Raw genomic sequence first — 22,201 nt, 5'->3', positions numbered from 1 at the left:
AAAAATAAATAAGAAAGTAAAACATATGCATTTCCTACAATTCTTTACGTTTATAAATCCCAAAAAGTCCTCAAGTTGCCTAAGACAGCCCTTCTGTCCAAACATATGCATCAACTGACACGTAAAGAATATTCATGTGTCAATGAAGTAAAATGCGGTAAAAGGTAATACCAGGACAGCCTGAAAGTGTCAGATGTTGAAACTAGGCTCTGGCAGGAAATCACACACAAATAAAATAACCAATTAAGAACAATGGTTTGGGTTTTTTTTAGCACTGGTCCCCTGACTATGGCCCATGGGTTGGATAGGGCCCGCCTACACATTTGGCCCATGAAGATGAGCATTTTTATTTTTATTTTTGACAGACAAAAGTATAAGACCACCCATTTTTCTACACCTAACTACATTTGTTTGCTCTCCAAGAAGGTCTTGTTCAAAAGATATAAACATTTAAGGATCTATGTATCTCAAGCTGACCCCAGGAAGGGTTAATTAACCACTGCAGTCGTCAGACCTTTTCTATTACAAATTGACTTCAGTCCCCCCATCAAAAAAGTGAAAATGTATGTGGCCCTCACAGGATAAAGATTGGGGACCCCTGGTTCAGTGCATTGGCCCGGTGTCTAGCTGAGATTGCCTTTGCAGGTGTGGAAGATTGGTTCCCTCTGGTGGCCTTAAGGGACAAATACATCCCCTTCAGAATAATGAAGGCGAAAAACCTACGTTTGTTCAAACTGTTTTTCCAAAATTTGTCAGGGTAACAAACAAATGTAATTTGGGAAATGAATAAGGAAATTGAATGTACTTCTTTGACAAATAAATGATACCTTAGAGCTGTGGTTCCTTCTTGAGGCCTCCACCTAATGCTGGGCCAATGCGAATCTTACAACAACTAAACATCAATCTAAAAGTGTTTGAACTACCTTTTTAATATGTTTCAATATCTTTTTAGCATCTGGTCATCATCATCTTTGTCCCTGTTATATAACTGTTTCTGTTACAGAAGATGTACCCCTCTCCTTTTTTAATGTATGCCTTTTTTCATCTTTCATATAGGTATACACTTTTCACTTCAACAGTTATAACAGAATCTGGTTTCGATTAAAATACAGCGCGTCATTTACCTCAATCTCTTTTAAATCTTAGGAAATATTACAACGTTTTTCAGAGAAAACTTGCAATTATTTGTGCGGCAGGACAGATAAATGTAAACTGAGAAATATCATTTATAAGAACTGTAAACACCAAATCCAGCCATTCAATTAAAATAAAATTATGAACAGTGTATCTATTTATACAGCCATTATTCATTGGTTTTTGTCATTTAACTTAAATCAGCTTCATGACACACGTATAGTGAAATGTGAAACCTGTCACTGGTTTTCTCTTCCATCTGACTGACAGCTGAACTCAGCCAGTCTGGATTCATAGTGTCACCGATGGGGGGGTGGTCCTTCCCGGAGCCCCAGTGTCAAGAACCATTTTAGAGTCCCACAGATCTAAGATTAGTTTACTGCCGCTGACACACTAGCACAACTTCTCTGGAACTACGCACGACTTGTTAGGCATTGCTCTGTAAGAGAAACTTTTTTTTAGGCTTAATATTTTTATTATTTTTTAAATTCTTCATTCATAAAAGTCACTTTAGAAAAGTCATCATGCAGACCTGTGCTCGCTGTGGGTTTGTGGTCTACCCCGCTGAGAAGATCAACTGCATTGACCAGGTAACCACGAGTATGTTGAGAATCTGTCTTTGGTTTGAGTATAAGAAAGTTTATAAGAAAGTTATAATTTTAACAAATACATGTTTTAATGATTAATAACTACATCATATATCCCATGAATTTACTTCAAATGTAGAGTAAAAGCTCCATTAAATCTTAGTTAAATTTAGTATCTACTGGTGGATTTCACTTTTTAAAAAAGAAGAGGAGATCTATCATATTTGAGAAGAGCTTTGGTTCAGGCTTCCTTCAACAAAATTAATCTTGTTTATATAGATGAAGGTTTGAGCCATGTTTGTTTGGAGTTACCAAAATGTTATATATAATTTTTGTGTTCTATGGTTTCTTATTTGATAGTGAAAAAATATGAAATAAATTATAAATGCTAAAAAGTTGTATTTAATGTTATCATTTTTATAATTCAGATAGGCCAATAATTGTTCCATAATATAATTTTCTATTCAATTATTAAAACATTTTCCTGGTTATTTCTTCTGAAGCAGTTTCCGATGAGAGATGAAGAAAAAATAAATTAAAACAAATGATGCTTCTCTTTCTCTGACACAGAATTGGCACAAAGCCTGTTTTCACTGCGACATCTGTAAGATGGTGCTGACGGCCAACAACTTTGTCAGCCACAACAAAAGGCCCTACTGCTCTGTGTGGGTAGACCAGCGAAGATTTCATGTCATATCATTAAATCATTAAACGTATTCATCCTCTCATTCACATCATATCTTTTGAAAACTCCAACAGACACAATCCAAGGAACAACACGTTCACCAGCGTGTATGAGGCCCCCGTCAACATCAATGTCAAGAAGAGCCAAGCCAGCATGGAGGTATGAAACATTTGAAAATAACACCTTAAACATGAATACAACAAGGTTTTTTATTGTTTAAATATGCTTCTGTGTTTGTTCCAACCCAGTGTATTTAGGATATATGAGTTATATATATAAGGAGGGTTATTACATATATAAAGGAAGATGGAAGACATGTTTTAAGTTTGTAGTCAATCCACAAGCTTAAATTAAATGTATTTAAATGTATCTTAATTTTCCACCTGAAATGAATTCATATACCTTTAAGTAAGCTGATGTGTTGTTCACAAATAGAATCTAGTAACACATTTCTATAAGCGGCAGCTGACATCATCGTCTTTGTGTGCCTCATACATTCATCACTCACCGGTCTGGTATGGCTTTACTGTGACAGCTTGTCAAGACCTCCAAACCGGGATCATTTATTATCAGAAATGTCCAATGACAGTGCAGTGGATCCCACGCAGTCTGACAGCTTACCGACCTCAACAGAGATTTTAGGAATCTGGTGAAATATTTGAGTGGTGGCTGCTGTGAGTCTGCAGTGACGACACTGAGGAGGAATCGAGAGCAACAAAGGTTATTTCTGTTGCTTTGACAGGCGAGACAACCTCTTGACTTAGTCCACATCGTGCTTCAGGGGCGCTAAAATAAAACATGAGGAAACGGCAGCCTCACATCTATTTATCTCCTCGCACAGACCACCTGCTGCCGTCTGTCCACACGTCTATGAGTTCATGCATATGTACTCGATCAGCTACACGGCAGTCGCCCTGCTTGATATCTGATCTGCGGGCGGATATCAACACGTTTACATGAGATAAGCGAACAGAATAGAGCTTCTACCTGATTTACACGTCCTCCCCTGACCCAAGTAGATCTATTCAGGAAACGTCGTCACTAGATTAACTGATACATAGAAGCGAACATCATTAATAGGTTCATTAAGTAAATTTAAATTGACTAGAACCTTAATAAAATGGTGATGAAATAGTTTACATATTCAGTAATTACTCTACCTGAACAAATCTAAATGCTCTGATAGATAACTAGATAAATGTCAAAAATAAAACCAGGATCAACTTTTTTTTCTTTTCACATTGTGTCTTAGCATGCTAGACACAACCGAATGTATGTCTCTTCCGGCGAAAGGGTGCCTCAAACTAGACCTCAGTATCACCCTCGGCAACTTGGTGACCCGTTTCCAAACTTCAAAATATACTGGTGTTACACTATAAGATACATCGGGAGAATATGTCTCTTTTAGCTTTTAGCTGTGTTGTAACTAGTACAGTGGAATGAGCTCCCAATTGATTCCTGTACAACATTCTCTCCACTCTTAAGACTCAAAGTTAAAATCACCTTTGGAGGCTTCATCTTAAACAAGTGAATTTAAAAAATAAGATGGTATTCTATAACAAGCTTAAAAAGGACAGACTTGTAGTGACAAAAAGGTATTTACAGACATGGAGTGAAGAATAGGAATCATCATTATTGTGGTTAATCGTTAACGTGGATCCCTTTTTGAGGAAAGAAAGGATCATGTAGATCCATAAAAGAGGGAACAGAGAACATGAAGTGTAAAAGAGATCAGTGAAAGTCTGAGATGAGCAGCATAGAGCAGTGAGTTATAGCATCAGGCTAGTAACTATAAGAGGAAGACAGTAAAAACAAGAGTTTATTTGGTGAATTATGATTTTGATTTAAGTTCAGCGGAAAACAAACACAGACTGTGAATGTTCAGGATGAACAGATGAGTGAGGTATCAGAGTAAAAGTGTTTAATAAAACTGCAAAGAATGACGTTCTTAGAACTTGTAAAGGAAGGAAAAAAAGATGTGGTTCAAATGGTGAGATTGAATATCAGGGAAAAATACGGAATCAAGGGAAATGTTGGGGAAAGTAGAATTGACAAGAGTAGACAGGAGTACTTGGAGTAGATCAAACAGAATTATAGCTAAGCAAAATTTGAAGTGCTTGATAAGCTAGTCCGGAGGAATTATAAAGGTGAAAGTGAGGGAAGCTCTGCAGAGCATGAAGACTAGGAAGGCAGTTGATAGCAGCAAACCTTCTCAGCTTTCAAATGTGATCTTGAAGTCGTAGCGAGAATGTCGGCGCAGGTGGAAGGAATGTGTTCTGATGGCGAAAAAACAGTGTACGTAGACGATGATGTGTGCTACTGATCAGACTTGAGGTACGAATGGATATGAATTTCTGTTAATGGGGTGATAATAATAATAACAATAGTGAGATGGGTTGGACCAGTTGTTTCCAAAATGGTCTCTGTGCCACCCGCAATGGCAGAGTGAAAAATAACATACAAAGAATGACATTTCCTTTAAACATACATTTAGCACAGCTAGGAAACATGTACGGTACTTGAAATAGGGAATTTTCCTTATAGTTGGAATGTAAATTAAGCAATAGGAAAATGTTTTTTTTCTTTTTATTAGGTGTCTTTGTTGTTTCTCTTTGAGTTTAACAAAGAATCAGAAACAGTGTTTCTGTAAAAGAAAACACTGTTTTGAGTTGGGGCACCAAAAAGGTTTGGGAACCATGTGTTTAGACGTGTTAAGGACTAAAGTGGAAGATGCTCGGGTTTTCATTGGAGTGAAAGGACAAGATTAGAAAAAAGGATATCAGAGCGACAGCTCATGGATTCCATTAACTATTTCTATCTATAGCAGTGTGGTACTATTTAAACAGGAGGTCAGGTTTTGTGGCTTGAACACGACAAAAATAGTTAACCAGTTGCATGCATGAAGCATCATAGCGCAGGTGTTAGCTGGTCAATAATGTTGAATTTAACTTTTTTTGTCCATAAGTTCATAACTATATGTTGATCTCTTAAAAAAAAAAAATCAGAAGACCAGTCGACTTAGTCCATCATTGCCTCCATACTCTCAGTGGAAACGAAAGATCAAAGATAGCATCCCTATTTTGAGCTACCTATCGAGCTATTTCAACACACTGCAAAAGAACTCAGTGACCCCCCCCCACCCTCGGTATCACTATCTTGGAATCATTGCTGCTGAAAACTATTTGCTGATGTTTTTTTTGGCAGGTGAAGTACCGGCAGGTGTATGAGCAGGAGGTCAACGGTAAAGTCAGCACAGAAGCAGCGTCTGAAAAGTTTATTCAGGTAAGTGCAGCTCAATTTTATGGTATTTACCTGCATCTCTGCTACTACGTAGATACAATTAATTAAGTGGAATTGACATTTATTTGCAGTTCACCAACACAGAAGAATCTGAGCAGCAGCGAGGAAAGGGAAGTTTCCCTGCAATGATTACACCTGGATACTATCTGGCAAAGAAGGCCCAAGAAAATCTAAGCGGTGTAAGTATCAGATTGAAACTGCCAGAGATCCACGAAACATTGCTTTTTAAATCCACCTGTATAGCCACTGTTTCGTGGGTGATCATTGGCTTGGAAAGGTTCATAGCATGTGTAGTTTCTGTAGTTAAGAGGCACCGGCATGGGACCTCAGGCCCATGGTCACCTTAGAGGGATTTATGCAACTGCACCACTAGAAGCAGCACATTTTCTGGACGGCCTGGTCTTGTCACAGGTTGGTTATCATGATCTTTTAGGGAAATGAGCCTCATCAAGGTTAAGTTTAAATTGCTTTTACTGCAAGACCAAATAAATGGTGATATTGATAAAAATATATCTACCTGCCTTCCTACATTTGGTAGACTTAGAATAATTGAATGAACATCTTCCATCACTTCAGGTGTGCCCCAAGGCTCCATTCTGGGACAACTGTTATTCAATATCTAGAACATTCCCTTCAGCCGTACATTCTGTCAATACAAGATATATTTTACTGCCAAGCCCAGTTCTACCTTTACACGATCCACCTCAGACCATCCATTCTTGTGCTTCACTAATTTTCTCTCCGAATTAAAATCCTCAACAACCATTGACACGCGATCCATTTATTGATCAAGGCCCGAGACAAGTGGGGGCGGGCCAAAGGTTGGGTCATTTTTGTTCATGATCAATTCATGAGATATTAAATGAACTGTGTGTCACTGCCCACAGGTGGGGTATAAGAGGGATTTGGGGAACGCCAAAGGTCACAGCATCAACTTCTGCGAGACTCCTCAATTTCAAAATTCTACTAAAGTGGCAAAGTTTACAAGTGATGTAAGTAAATACACATGTCATTCCTGCAAAAATGAGAACGAAAGAAACAATTTCATTGTGATGGACTTGAAAACCTTAGAACATTCTCAGAATTGCTTGTAAAAAATATATATTGTCTAGATGTGCAAACAAAAGAAGATCTTTTTAAATTTTAATAAAATCTTGGTTTAAAATGTATTTTGAAGAAGAGAAATTCTTATTTACAATAAGTAGCTACTCCAACTTATTTACTACTTGTCTTAGTAGATAGAGTTGTATCTGTATATATTCTACAGTAAAGTTAAATATGTATTTATAACAGCAGAAACAAAGTGTTTATTCAGGTGACAGGAATTCAGGACTTCCCGATGAGTAATCACCTTATCGTGGTGAGGGGGTTTGCATGCCTTAGGGATAGAGTCACCCTGGCCACAGTGGTCTGAAAAGGGAGGATAGACAAACAGTCTCTAATGGCAAACACCGAGAGCATTACCCTCCAAGGATGCCACAGGGCACTGACCGATGTCATAAAAGTCACCGTCAAAGCTACACAGGTTGATTCGTTCAAAATTCTCAAAACCTCTGGGTGTTGAGGGACCGTGTTGGTTTACATTGTGGGGTCCTGTATGCTTTTAAAAGCCCATGAAATAAGCATGATTTGGCTCATCAACCTGATGTCATGAGTAATATTGTGAATCTTCCTTTTAGAATAAGTACAGGGAGAAATACACCAGTGAGATGAAGGAGCGACATGAAGACTCTGTGATCGACAAGAGGACGATGCATGCCATGAAAGCTGTGAAGCTGGCCAGTGATGTAAGTCTCACACTTGGGTCCCTTAAGAAGGACTCACAAAATTGTGTAAAATGAAATGTATAAAATTGACATCGAATGTTTTCTGTATTTTGCGGCGATACTATAAAATTATAAGTGTGATAAAACATGATCGCATGCCCAACATTTATCCCCCCAACACAAAAACAGAAGTTAATGATAAATGAAATGAAAGTTCTGGTTAGAACAAGATTTCAAGTTTCATTTTCAATTCACAATTAACAAAAATCAAGATAAAAAGTAATCCTCTGTTGATTAAGCAAACGTATGTGCACTGACTCTAGTAAGTATGAAATAAAAGCCCATATTTCTACTCATCCTCCCCAAGTTCATGAGAGGGCACCAAGATATTCATAGAACTTGGGTTATTCCGTTTGCGCCTTGCCCAGATCTGAAGAGAGAAAACCCCAAAATTGTTTTGATAAAACAATTTTAAGTGTCTCCACATTACACATTAAATCATATTGAATCAACCCAGGAATGACAAGCAGACAGCAGATCAAAAATCACAGGTGACACTTTGACATTCCCGGCCAGGGAGTCACATCCTCCTACCTTTGTGCATTTCAGATTTCCTACAAAAAAGGTCAGGAGCAGGATCAGGAATACACCTACCAAGCCACCCTCACACCAGGATACCAGAGCCAGAAGAAGCTGGATCCACTCAAAGAGGTCACTTATTGCTTATTTCAATGGAAGACATGACATCAATTAACTCAGCATTTAAATTTAACTGCTTCATTTTGTTATTGCAGAAGAACTACCGTCAACACATCAACCAGATGAGATACAGGCCAGTGACAGACACACCAGAGATTCTTCTAGCAAAGAAAAATGCTCAACTCATGAGTAAGGTAAATGTGAACATTGCATCAGACCCCGGGAGACCTGCTTAGCTCTCTTTGAATATGTATATTTATAATGTATGGTTTTTGTAGTTAAATTACACAGCGGACTATGAGAGCAGCAAGCATCAGTACACGCTGTCCCAGGACCTGCCACAGATCAGGAACGCCAAAGCCAACGCAAACCTGATCAGCGATGTGAGTTCAATGAATGTTTTAATAAGTTCATCCTTTTTTATTAAATGTCTTCTTCTGTCCAGATCAAATATAAAGAAGACTGGGAGAAGACCAAGTCAAAAGCCTGTGACATCGGTGTGCATGACCTGAGCGTGAAAGCTGCCAAAGCTTCAAGAGATCTCGCCAGCGATGTAAGAAAACACAGTAAAATAGTCATATTGTTGAGCTTTGTTTTTTTTCTCCTCAAGGCATCAGACCTCATGAGACATTAATTCTCCTGATAGATCAATCTAATAGTTTAATTAATGGTCATATAAATCAATTAAATAGATCATTATCAGACGATATCAACAAAAATGTTTTCCGTTTTTGAACGAAATAATAAAGGTTGAGTGGCGGTGCAGTGGTAAGCAACAGCAGGAAGGTTGCAGGTTCGCTTCCAAATTGCAAATTGCTACCGTCCTGTTTGGAGTTTCTAAGTTCTCCCTGTGATTCATGGGTCTACTCTGGGCACTCTGGTTTCCTCCCACAGTGCAAAAGCATACAGAGGTTGATTGGTAAAAGTCTTTTTGTGCCCTGCGACATACTGGTGTCCAGTTCAGGGTGTCCCCCGCCTCTCGCCCGAAGTAGCTAGGAAAGTTTCCAAAAAAGATAAGGTTAATTATTATTAACCAACAGAAATTGGCTAAATATCTAAGTATGACTCACTAGTTAATTTTCCAGCTATAATAATACTGTTTAGGATGACATATGCACTGGTTCGACCCTAATAACAATGAAAGTTGTCCATTAGTTCATATTTTGGTTCAATACATTTTATTCTAAACACTCCAACTGCCCCTGACCTTGATTATGACCAGTCAGAACTATGTAGATATTTAACAATTCAAATGCAGAATTTAAAGATCAACTTTGTCAAAGTGTGCTTTTGGCTAAACTATAATATTGTTGGTGTTTCAGATAAAATACAAAGAGAGCTATATGAAGAACAAAGAAACGGCTACAACGATGAACGTCAGCGACTCGAAGACTCTTCACTCTCTCCAGGCTGCTAAAATATGCAGTAATGTAAGCATCGATTGTCTTTTTTTCCTTACGAATTTTGCTTGACCACGTTTTCTCTTCGCATCTTCAGATCAATTATAAGAAGGGGTCCAAGGAGGGCCAGAGCCAGTTCAGCCTTCCCAAGGACATGATCCACCTAAGTCACGCCAAAAAGGCTCAGGCTCTGGCGAGTGACCTGGAGTATCGAACCAAGCTCCACGAGTACACGGTGATGCCCGACGACATGAAGCTGCAGCACGCCAAAAAAGCGTCCTCCCTGCAGAGCGAGGTGAGTCGCCATCACGTAGCATAAGCTTGTTCAAAGGTGTGTTCATTATTGTCTGTTGTGTTGTCTCCACCACAGAACCAGTATCGCTCTGACCTGAACTGGATGAAAGGGGTCGGCTGGGAGACCGAGGGATGTCTCAACGTGACTCAGGTCAAGAAGGCGGGGGAACTGCTGAGCGACGTCAGTTGAATTATATGTTCTTAATTTAATGTCATTATGAGAATTCTGTGATAACCATAGATCTACTGTTTGAATTCTTCATTTGTAGAATAAATACCGTCAAAAGGCCGATAGTATCAAGTTCACTCAAGTGGCCGACAATCTGTCCATCAACCACGCCAAGAAGTGCCAGGAGCTCCAGAGCGATGTAAACCTGCCGACACAAGTCCAGACACAGCTGTTTTTTTTATGTCAGTGACTTGACATCTTTCTTCTCTAGTTGGCCTACAAAGCAAAACAGGAGCAAATGATCCACCAGTACACCATCTCCCATGAAGATTCTCAATTCAAGCAAGCCAAGGCTAATGCCGTCTTCAGCGAGGTCAGTCAGTGTGTTCTCTCTCATGACTGTAGAACATTTTCTTGTGTCCTGCGATCATCTATCATGTCCCAGAAGGAGACAAACCCCATCTTGCCTATCAAACAAAGACGGCCGACTGGCGTTACAGGCGACAGTGACAGAATATAGTATATTTTCCAGTACTAAAACTAATATAAACAACATTTGTACAAGAGACAAAGTCAGGTCTCTGTCCACTCCAGCACTATATTGAGCTGTTGTTCAGCACTGTCCAGGATGATTCTTCTCCCTCCTCTGTGGCTCTCAATCCTGACACACACTAGCATCACAGAGTCCACAATGCCTCAAGCCTTTTTCTATATATTTCTAAGGTTTTAGTTAGCTAGTTCTGACTCAAATTGATCTAACTATTAATTTGCTATGGGGACATCGTCTGTGTGCCCTTCAGGTGAAGTACAAGGAGCAGTTTGAAAAGGACAAAGGGAAGGCGATCGGCATCAAGTCGGTGTGGGATGATTCTCAGATGGCTCATTCTGCCAAGGCCACCAAACTGCAAAGTGATCTCAACTACAAGAAGGAGTATGAGGACAACAAGACGAAATTCGGGTAAGCTCCAATCATATTATAGATATATAAATGTAAACGTGATTTCACTTATTTTTTAAATCTAGATCAACCTTCTGTTAATTATTATAATTCTATTCAGCAACTTTTATTGAAGAGGCCTCTTCCTTTTGTCTATTCCCTCTTATTTCTTGATTTATTATTGTCAAATGTTGTACTTTGTTCTATACTGGCTGCTATGTGAGACTGGACCCTAATTTTCTATATGAATTTTCCTCAGGGATCAATGAAATTTCTATATATCTATCTAATATGTGTGGCAAAATTTTCTTGCAATTGTTTCTATTAGTGTCTCCATGGATATGTTGAACATGAGTCATGCCAAGAAGGCGCAAGATTTGGCAACTGAGACCAACTACAGGACTATCCTGCATGAGTACACCACGCTGCCCACTGACATGAACATCACCTGGGCCAAAAAGGCTTATGGACTTCAGAGTGATGTAAGTTAACCACTTTACCACCACAATGACACACAGTTATTTTAGGCTATAGTGTTGTTTTTAATGTCCTCCTTCCATTTTTACAGAGGGACATTACATTTTCAATACCGTGCATTTAGAGCCTTATTTCATTCAGCAAGAGTTTCTAACATAGAATGAATAGTTCAAATGGAAAAATGTAACTTAATTTTGAAAGTTCAAAACATAGTGGGAACTTTAAAATAAATAAAACTGGATGATAAGTCCGACCTTGATGATTTTATATGTCATGTTGCTTGTGTGCTATCCTGGTTCGTATCTCCTACGGTGAACTTCTTCCCACATTCCTTGAGTCTTGTTCATTCATTTATTATTCTGTACTGCCGCCACAAAAATATGTTATGTTTACAACACTGCCAATAAACGTTTTTGATTCTGAACTTATTCATACTTTAAAACCCTCTATAAAACATAACCTTTTCTAATGTGTGTGCAGAAACAGTACAGGTCTGACCTGCACTGGATGAAGGGTGTCAGCTGGGAGGCCTCCGAGTCTCTGGATATGCAGCAGGCCAAGAAAGCTGGAGAGCTTCTCAGTGAGGTAACGTGAATGAATACCTATGATTTATCAAAGTACTTACAATTACTTTTTTATTTAGAAACAACAAATAAGGCGTTTTCTAATAGAGTGTTAGATTTATTTTCTATATTTGCATATTTCAGAGCCACCCCATCCTACTTATTTCAGGGTAATTTAAAATGATAGTTGATCCCTCTGGAACACTGTAATAGGTTTATTTATTGCATCTGCTGTTCAAATTTGTCCCCAGTTGTGTCACTATACATCACTGTATTCCTATTTATATATGAACTCTACCAGCTTATATTGACACCATCATGAAATCTCTCTGATCTTAATCTGATCCGATAAACTGACTACATGTGCTGTTGATTATGGAAATAAGAGGATGTCCACTTGCGTGAAGTTTGGCAAAACGCTTGTCTGATAGTGTGGTCTGACATCGGGCATGTCATTTTATCCCTGGGGTCGGATCCCTGTATTTAAATAGAGGTTGTTCATACATCGGTTAGTTCTGATAGTTCTGGTGTCGCTGCTTCCACAGCTGCTGATGCTGCAGTTGTTCACCCAGCTCAGTAGGTGGTTCCAGGGTTATACACATCGACTCCTTCCTTAGTCTTGTGTTTAGCCGCTCCTGGGCTTGATGTTCCACTTCGTTGACTGCTTAAGGTCCCTAATAAGTCCTAGAAGTGGGCAGAGATTTATTTGACTAAACTTGAAGAGGTACAGTTTTGTCAAAACAGGCTTAAAGTAGGAGTTGTTTGGAACAAAAACACGCAGATGATTAAAGTTTCTTTGCTTGAAAAACCTCGCTTTCTCCTCACAACACAATTCTGTTACTGAACTCAACCACCATCATTTTTGTTGTTGGTCTCATAATTATCATTCCAGACATGACGCTTATTTGACACAACAGAAACTCCTCAACCAATACTTTGACCTACAATGCTTGTTGAACTAATACAACTTCTACTACTACTACAAATTAGTTGTCTATAGTATCTGAGAAATGTGACTTGACTCAACCAAACCCCCCGAAGTGACTGTTGACTCCATGCATTTGTAACCTACTTATATGCATAAGACATTAATCATGAATAATTTCATTAACTCGACTGCATGTAAATGTTTTGTTCGTCTGTTTCAACTAAAGAAATACAGAGAGGGTGTCAGTGCTGAATGGTACAAATGTGAAGGACGCTACAGAGATGGTTTCGGGCCGATCTACAAATAGGCCATTTATTTTTAGCTGTTTGTTTGTTACTGTGTGTTACTGTCCTAAATGTTGACATTCTTAAGTCACTGTTTTTATTTCAACAGAGACTTTATAGGGAGAAGAGTGAAAACCAAAGACACCGTTACACACTGAGTGAGAAGCTGCCAGAGCTTGTGCAGGCCAAGATGAATGCCAAAAACATTAGTGAGGTAAAATATAACAACAATGACTTGTTGTGTGATTCAATATAATACCCGTTTAGATTTGCTGCAGATAACCAGTTTAAGTTAACGCTAATGCAAAAAGAAATTGAAGACCCAGTCATTACAATGTATTTGTGATACATATAGGTATACAGATACGTATTTCTGTAATTGATTCTATACAGAACATTCTCCACAATTTTTCTTTTTGTGGAATTTAGAAAAATGTTTTATTTTTGTTATGACCTGACCATTTTTTAAGTTAAGCGCAAGATCCGCATCTGTAGATCTTAAGTTTTAGTCCAGTGGTCAGGTGGCAGATCAGCAAAGAGAAAATATCAATGGATTTATACATTGTTGACGTTTTCTCAACAAAAAAAAACTGTTGTGGCCCTTTTGGATCTAATCACAAAAAATTATAAAAAGATTAGCTAACTAACCCGACACAAAAACATTTCCATCTTTCAGAGCCGCTACAAGGAATCGTGGACTAAACTACGAGACGGTGGTTACAAGCTCAGTCTGGATGCTATTCCCTTCCAGTCTGCCAAGGCGTCAGCCGAGATCCTCAGTGATGTTAGCATTCAACCACACTTTTCTATCTCTAAGATAATAGATTCAGGATTGAGAATAAGTACGTTACGTTCTATGTCTGTCTGTCTTCTTTTCAGCAAAAATATAAAGAAGGCTTTGAGAAGAACAAAGGAAAGATGATTGGGCTTAAAACACTCCAGGATGACATAAACATTTTACACACAGTTCAGGCCAACAAGCTGCAGAGTGATGTAAGTCCCTCAGAATCTAACCTGTGGTGCTTTACTAAACAATTAGGAATGATGGTTTGATGTAGATAAATTGGAAAAAAAATGTGATTTAAGGATAAAATACATTGCATTGAAAGTTATTAACCAGTAAATGAATCACATTTATTTTTAGGGTAAATGTTTGATCTTTGAAGTAGTTTTTTCTTTGCTTTCTTACCTCTAGATACACAACTATACTTATTTATTGAGCCACTAATAAACTGCAACAATGTAAAGTAGAAACTCTCCTTTGTATGTACAGAGATTGGTTCATATTTATAAAGTTTTGAAAAGTTAAAATGATCCGGGAAAAGAAAAGCCAGTATAAAACTGAATCAAAATTCTGTGGTAGTTATTTTTTGACAGAATGTTGATTTCTCTAGTCAACAGAAGTCTTACAGCACTTTTCATTTGGTTGATTTCGGGTGTGCAGATAGGGTACAAGAAGAACTCTGCAATGGAGCGATCAAAGTATCATTTACCCATGGATATGATGGAAGTGGCCCACGCCAAGAAGGCCCAGTCGCTGGTCAGTGATCAGGACTACAGGCTCACCCTGCACCAGTACACATCACTGCCCAACGACATGAAGGTTCAGGCCGCCAGGAGGGCGTATGATCTGCAGAGCGACGTGAGAACTGCATGCATACAATCTTTTTGTCATGGTTTGACTGGATCAGTAGTTCTGCGTAACCTTTCAGCTTCATTAAAACATTAGACTTTCAATCTATGAAGGTGTTCAGGAGAGCAACAACATCATGGACAGATAACAGATAAATTCATGTTTAGTATATCTTGTTTTAAAATGTGCGTCCAGGGAATTATTGTCTATAGTGTGAGGCAGTGTTTGTATGCGAGTGTGAGACACAATGAGAATTGTGCGAGACTCAAAGGTGTAAAGGGCCTTCTAGACCAGGGTCACAAAGCGCTTTAACAATCAAAAACAATACACAAGTAAAATACATGCTTTAAAAGACCAAGAAGGCAATGAGTGTGTGGCTCCAGTCGAGTGTGTACTTGAAATGTTGCGACGTGTGTGTGTGGATCAATACAATATGGATTGTTGATAATTTTGCATCTTTGCTTTGCTAAGCTTTTTCTTTAACACATTGAGTCAGCAGCGTGCCTGAATATTACAGACTGTAAGAAGGCTATTGAGCCTTAGAGCATAGACCGGCTAGACCAAGACCATATATCACCAAGACAGAACCAAGACCATAGACCTTCAAGACCATAGACTTCCCAGACTTCCAAGACCTGTGTATTATATTGTCAAGGACAGGACAACACCAAGACCCTACACCACAAAGGACCAAGACCGTAGACCGTAGAAACACCCAACTTGTGTGAAAGCACCTCCACATTGAATTTACACGTAAATAAGTCCCCACTTTTGTTTACATACAACCCTGTATACATTTAAAGATATATTTAAAGATGACCTCTTTGAGACATTTCTAAAGTTATACATCAACAAGCTTGTCTTTTTCGATCTTTTCGTAAACGGATGTTACATGTAGTGACAGGGTAGGAAAGAGATGCTATCTGTATTCATGTACACAAGTGTTTTTGCGAAAAAAAACCATAAAAAATGAAGTAAAAGTGAGTTAACTGGTATTTAATAAGCGATACTAACTTAGAGTTCATATAAACATGACAATTGTAAGAATCAAAGCTGGAAGTTCTAAGGTCCTAATAGCAAAAGCTATTATCATCCATTAAACATTAGCCAAACGGACATAAAAAGGCATTTTACTGCAGAAACATGGTGAGACCACCTTTCACCATGGAGGGACAAATACTTTGAAAGCCTCTCTGACTCTGTTGGGCAGGGAAAAATCATTGGATCGTTTGTATTAATGTATTTAAATACAACAATATTTGATATTAAAAGAAGTAGAATAGCAAACAGAATAAATTAATATGATTGATTTTGTTACACATAGATAACATTTTGCCTCAATTATACCACAGAAAGTTTATCGCGCCGACCTGAACTACCTGCGTGGCGTCCCCTGGATCGGCACCGGGGCTTTACAGATTGAAGGCTCAAAGAAGGCCACAGAACTCATCAGTGATGTAAGTTTCCTAATGTTCTTTATCTTTCTTTTGCAGTTTGGATATTTCTCCCACAGGTCAGCTGATACCTTTGTCACAGATGAGTCAGCAGATTGAAACTTCATTTGGCAGTTATGTTGGCCCTTTGGCAAATTCGTAATAATATTGTTTAAGTCAGTATCTTGTCATCATCAGAGACTCAGTAACAAGTTTCTCTCCATTCTCATTGGACAGTAAATTCTTGTTTACGAAACCTTTTAAGACCATTACCATGGGAGAGACCTCCTTGTTCTGTCCTCACTTTAGAAATGAGCTTTACATGACTGTCTAGAGTTGATCCTCCTGATGATCGGAGAATACATTTGGATCACTAAAACTAGTGACCTAATAAAACTAGATGTTTCACATTGGAAAGGATCGTTTGAAGGAAGTTGAGCTTAACACATGACAACAGTGGTAATTTGTCTGTACTGCAGTTGAGAACATTGTCAATAAGTGAATAATAATAGTTTTTGTGTTTTAACTTGAGTAAGCCTTCAGTTTCCTACAATAATAATGAAAGTACATCATTTTATTTGATCATAGAAAAAGTATCGCCAGCTGCCGTCCCAGTTCAAGCACACCTCTGTCACCGACTCCCCTGACATTGTCCACGCAAGACTCAGCGGACAGCTCACTAATGAAGTAAGAACATTTACCTCCATTGATTGATCACAACATGAACACTTTAACTGAAACTATCTGACAGTACTTATAATCCATGATGTGTATTTGACAGCGTTTGTACAAAGAGAAGGGTGTCAGCGATCAGCATAACTACACCATAACCTCCGAGAGACCAGAGATCACTCAGGCGAAGATCAATGCTGCCAACTTAAGTGAGGTAAGACAAGGACCACGTACACCCTTTGACTTATTCAGAGATTATTCAGTTAAAATATGCTTTTTTTTCAAGGTTAAGTACAAGGAGTCGTGGCACACTTTGAGAGCAAAGGGCTACAAGCTCTCTGCACAAGACATACCGTTTCAGTCTGCCAAGAGCTCGACAGGGATCGCCAGTGATGTAAGATTGTTACAATGCTTATATACATTATAACCTTGTATTTGAAAAAGATCATGACCTCTAATTTCTTTCACTCTCTTGCAGTACAATTATAAGTTTAACCACCTTCTGGAAAAAGGGAGGCATATCGGTTCCAAAAGTGTTATGGATGACCCGCATCTTCTGCACTGTCAGCGGGCAGGACGTCTGGCCAGCGACCAGGAGTACCGCAAGGACGCGCTCTTTTCCAGCGGGAAGTACCACCTGGGCAACGACATGATCAACCTGGTGACGGCCAAAAACGCTCAGGCTCTGGCCAGCACCCAGGACTATGGAAGCAAGCTGCACACGTACACCGTGTTGCCCGATGACATGAAGGTCCAGTGGGCCAAGAAGGCGTATGACCTGCAGAGCGAGGTCAGGATAACACGAACAGACGAGGGCGCGTGAAGGGAAGTTAACTTTTTTTTTTGCTTCTTTAGAAACTGTACAAATCAGACCTAAGCTACATGAAAGGAGTGGCCTGGGATGGAGTTGGTGCACCTCAGATGGAGACGGCTAAGAAGGCAGGAGAGCTGATAAGCGACGTGAGTTAAAGTTTGTGTCTCCTTTACTTCAAATGTCAATTGATATTTGTTTCAAACTTCATCACATCATTAAAGTAAGTGATGTTTAATGTATGTTTTGTGTTTGTTTCTTTTTGCAGAATAAATACCGTCAGCTGCCAGAGAGTCTGAAGTTCACGTCTGTAACGGACTCTCCTGATATGGTCCATGCCAAGAGCAGCTACCTGCAGTGCAGTGAGGTCCGAGACAAGAACTGCATTCTGACTCTCAATCATGCTCAGTCCAAATACTAAATGTGTGTGTTTATGTTCACTGCAGAGGCTGTATAAATCACAGAGGAATGATGACATGAACAAGTACACCTTACACGGAGACGATCCAGACTTCATTAGAGCCAAAACAAACGCCCAGCAGATCAGTGATGTAAGTGCCTCAATTGATTCTGTTAGAATAGCAAATTAAAGGCATTTAATACACTTTATTTCCCGCACAGAAAATGTACAAGGCTTCAGGGGAGCAAGTAAAGCAGTCGGGTTATGATCTGAGGTTGGACGCCATCCCGTTCCAAACAGCCAAAGCCTCCAGAGAGATTGCCAGTGATGTGAGTAAAAGGCATCGACGGAATTAATTGCTTTACTATTAACAAAGAATCACACTGTCGACCATTACGAACTGCATTGTATGTGCCGACAAAGTTCAAGTTTCGTTTTAGCAAATCCAAGTTACATGTTATCTTTAGCTGCTGATTTTGTCTCTCATGGTAAAGGACCAACTGACGTTGATCGGTCATTTGTTGATCAAATGCTTTTCCTTCCATATGGAGGTCTAGGGATATGGCACTATCCAGGTTAGCATTCAGGAGGGCAAGGTAACGAGTGCAACATGGAGTTGTTCCACTTTGCAGGGTTGCAGCTTTGCCACCTGAGCTTAAGACATTGCTGGGACAAACGATGGGATCCGACCACTAAGTTGCACCGATATGGACATCGCACTTGGTTTACATCTGTTCTCTGCACATCTGGTGGACTGGTGCAGGGGCTCCTTGCTATGTTCATCCTCTATCCCTGGAATTTCCCCCCTTCAACTGTACCCTCCTTGCTCTTAGTACCTCCTGGTGTTGAGGGGGCTCCAGGACGACTAGGATTTGCCCCTGAGTTCTTCATTAATAGTTTGCTATGCGTTTATCTTCTTCATTAGGCAGATTTGCATGCAAGGGGGAGAAGTCAGTGTTGTCCTATGGTTTGGGGAGTTCAGACTGCAACGTCCTTTACTCACGGTCACATCCTTCTGATGCAGTATCATAAGCAGGCAAAGATTCATTCTGACTTGTGCAGCAGAGCTTCAGTTCTGTCGGAGCACATTCTGGCCTGGGGTCACATTTGTCGGCCTAAGATAGATTCTAGTATACAGGAGTGTTAAAACTGTACGGCCTAACAGGGCATTTCTTTGAATGTCACCAAGAAAGCACTGCCTCCTGCACATATATCCTAGGGTGGTGTAGGTCAGGTGACTCCGGACTCACATCTAGTTCCACGATTCTTCCCTACGCACTATACTATAGGCTTTCTCTAAATCTTCCAAAAAACAGACTTTTCCTTCTCTTTCAAACTTGATCACATCATTAAAGTAAGTTATGTTTAATGTATGTTTTGTGTTTGTTTCTTTGTGCAGAATAAATACCGTCAGCTGCCAGAGAGCCTGAAGTTCACGTCCGTAACGGACTCTCCTGATATGGTCCATGCCAAGAGCAGCTACCTGCAGTGCAGTGAGGTCCGAGACAAGAACTACATTCTTGCTCTCAATCATGCTCAGTCCAAATACTAAATGTGTGTGTTTATGTTCACTGCAGAGGCTGTATAAATCACAGAGGAATGATGACATGAACAAGTACACCTTACACGGAGACGATCCAGACTTCATTAGAGCCAAAACAAACGCCCAGCAGATCAGTGATGTAGGCGCCTCAATCGCTTCTTCAAACACTGTTAGATTAGCAACTCTATAGGCATTTGAAACATTTATTTCCCCCACAGAAAGTGTACAAGGCTTCAGGGGAGCAAGTAAAGCAGTCGGGCTATGATCTGAGGTTGGACGCCATCCCGTTCCAAACAGCCAAAGCCTCCAGAGAGATTGCCAGTGATGTGAGTAAATGGCATCATCATCACAATTGTTAAAAAGTATGTCACATGGAACAGTTGCTGAGTAGGGTTATCCCGTGAATCTCAAGAGTGTGCTCACCACAGAGAGAGAACAGGAAAAACTTTTTCCTGCTCAATCAATCAGTTCCAACGTTGTGGGACTTTTAAATTACAAGGGTGGGGGCAATGGCTTTTTTGCCAGATTAATCTTATTGGCATCTCAACAAGGTCAGTTGCCTCTGCTGTTTGGGTGATTGTTGTCCCCTCAAGACCCTAAGGTTATAAGAAATATGGGATGCAGAAATATTGTAACAAGCGGTGTTCATACAAGCAGACCTCTGTACGAGGAAAGAGCACTTTAAAGTAGAACCCTCCAGTCACCTGTCATAACCAAGGTTCTACAAATAAGTATGCCCAGCTCCCATCCTTTGGGGCGGAGCCTCTATAGACGGTTGAGTAGTAAGTTCCAACCTTATGCTTCAGTCCATTGAGCCATAATACCTCAGAGGAATAACCAGGGCTTGGCAATTTGGACAATGACAGGGACCCCAGGGGTTCTTCTTTGTCCCTAAACCTAATGGGCTTCCTTTCTTTTTACCCAATGTCAACAAGTAGGTCTGCTTTATAAAAAAAATATAATCAAATTGCATCTGCTCTTTAGGTCCAATACAAGGAATCCTACCTGAAGGATAGGGGGCAGCAGGTGGGTTTGCGCTCTGTGGAGGATGACCCGAGGATTATGCACTCCCTGGGGGCCAGCAAACTACAGAGCAACCTGGAGTACAAGCGCAAGTCCAAAGAGGAGCGGTCCAAGTACAATATGCAGCCTGACCAGCCGGAGTTCATCCAGGCCAGAAAGAGTCAGGCTCAGGCCAGTGACCTCATCTACCGCAACAAGCTCCACGACTACACCTGTGACCCTGAGCAGCTGAACCTGAAGCACGCCAAGCAGGCCTACAAGCTGCAGAGTGACGTACGGGGATTCTAGAACTTCACTTTCCAAATCGATTTTTTTTTAATGGTCAACCAAAAAAACTATTTTCATACCTTGTTGTGTTGCAGGTTAATTATAAATCCGACCTGAACTGGATCCGAGGCGTGGGCTGGACCCCACCTGGCTCACATAAGGCTGAGATGGCGCGTCGAGCCGCAGAGCTGGGCCTGGCCGAGGGCGTCAGCACGGACGAGGCCATAGAGGCCTACCAGAGCCTGATGGCGGTGAGCTTCATGGAGATCTTTGTGTCACAGCAGACTTTGAAACCATCTTCTCACACATGCAGCAGCAACAGATGGAGCAGCAGGAGGTGAAGACCCGGGAGGAGATTCAGCAGGGGATCAACATGGATGCCATGGAAGTCCTCCAGGTCCAGAGGAAAAAGACCATCCAGACGGTGCAGAAAAAGACCACGACGTCGTTTAAGTCTATGGAGAAGAAGTCGAGCAGCTCCTTGTCTTCTGCTCACCAGGAGATGAAGGAAATTGATGTAGAATAAAACTTTAGCTGCGTTAGAACAAACATAGATGTTGACATGTTGACATGGACTGTTGGAAGAACGTTGACCTGTTGAACCAGTGATCACGGATCGAATGATAATGATGAGATAATTACACTGTTTTTTAAGGGAATAAGTCAAGTTGATTTAATGAGATGTTGAGCAGGTATATTTTTCAATATATTTCAATAGTATTTAAGTATTTTAAACGCTGATGTTGAGAAAAGTCATTTTTTCAAATAGAGCAAATGAAGGTTTTGTATCCGCTTTTGATGAGACACTGTTAATAAAGATCAAGTTGCTCAGTGTAACATTGTTAATAATTAAGGTCAGTTTCTAATTTTTTCAAGAATGAGGAGGAAGGGGTGGGGGGGGCAACGCTGCATCAGTGATGGTGATTGGCTGAGGCGGAACAAGCTTTCATGGTGGGCCAATCACAGCAGTGCATCACTGGTCAACCTGTCGTGAGCTGATGTACAACAGAATAGAAATTTACACTTTCTGGAAACTATGATAAAAACACTTTGATGTCAGATTTGAACTTAACACTAACCTGTTGTTATCTCGGGGTCAATGTGACCCAGAGGCCCAAAAACAAACGTGTTTGTGGTATCCCTTGTGTCATTTCTGGGTCAAGGTGAACAAAACCTACCACTGCATATGTATTTCT

At 40.0% G+C, this 22,201-nt stretch overlaps 1 protein-coding gene across 1 annotated transcript; it reads left to right on the top strand.

The window, feature by feature from the left end:
* The first annotated feature begins 1,537 nt into the window (after positions 1 to 1,537).
* On the top strand, positions 1,538 to 21,796 carry nrap (nebulin-related anchoring protein). Its single transcript, XM_087794058.1, has 38 exons — positions 1,538 to 1,724; positions 2,292 to 2,386; positions 2,481 to 2,565; positions 5,611 to 5,688; positions 5,778 to 5,885; positions 6,594 to 6,698; positions 7,386 to 7,493; positions 8,082 to 8,183; positions 8,267 to 8,365; positions 8,450 to 8,554; positions 8,617 to 8,724; positions 9,494 to 9,601; positions 9,669 to 9,866; positions 9,942 to 10,046; positions 10,135 to 10,233; positions 10,306 to 10,407; positions 10,835 to 10,992; positions 11,300 to 11,453; positions 11,929 to 12,033; positions 13,333 to 13,437; positions 13,900 to 14,007; positions 14,103 to 14,216; positions 14,668 to 14,865; positions 16,209 to 16,313; positions 16,878 to 16,976; positions 17,071 to 17,175; positions 17,248 to 17,355; positions 17,440 to 17,751; positions 17,817 to 17,921; positions 18,041 to 18,139; positions 18,219 to 18,323; positions 18,394 to 18,501; positions 19,572 to 19,670; positions 19,750 to 19,854; positions 19,934 to 20,041; positions 20,700 to 21,011; positions 21,101 to 21,256; positions 21,319 to 21,796. The coding sequence occupies exons 1-38, from the start codon at positions 1,659 to 1,661 to the stop codon at positions 21,529 to 21,531; spliced, it is 4,752 nt and encodes a 1,583-aa protein (XP_087650184.1). The 5' UTR covers positions 1,538 to 1,658; the 3' UTR covers positions 21,532 to 21,796.
* The last annotated feature ends 405 nt before the right edge of the window (positions 21,797 to 22,201 follow it).

This window comes from Callionymus lyra, chromosome 6 (assembly GCF_982586985.1).
Source record: "Callionymus lyra chromosome 6, fCalLyr1.hap1.1, whole genome shotgun sequence".
In the NCBI taxonomy this organism is placed as follows: Eukaryota; Metazoa; Chordata; class Actinopteri; order Syngnathiformes; family Callionymidae; genus Callionymus; species Callionymus lyra.
Note: the sequence above shows the minus strand (reverse complement) of the source record. Positions and strands in the feature narration are given on the sequence as shown.

Coding starts and splice junctions, on each gene's coding strand:
- nrap (XM_087794058.1), top strand. CDS start 1,659: ATGCAGACCTGTGCTCGCTGTGGGTTTGTGGTCTACCCCGCTGAGAAG. Junction 11,454..11,928: donor CTTATGGACTTCAGAGTGAT/GTAAGTTAACCA, acceptor ATGTGTGTGCAG/AAACAGTACAGGTCTGACCT. Junction 17,176..17,247: donor ATGCTGCCAACTTAAGTGAG/GTAAGACAAGGA, acceptor TTTTTTTTCAAG/GTTAAGTACAAGGAGTCGTG.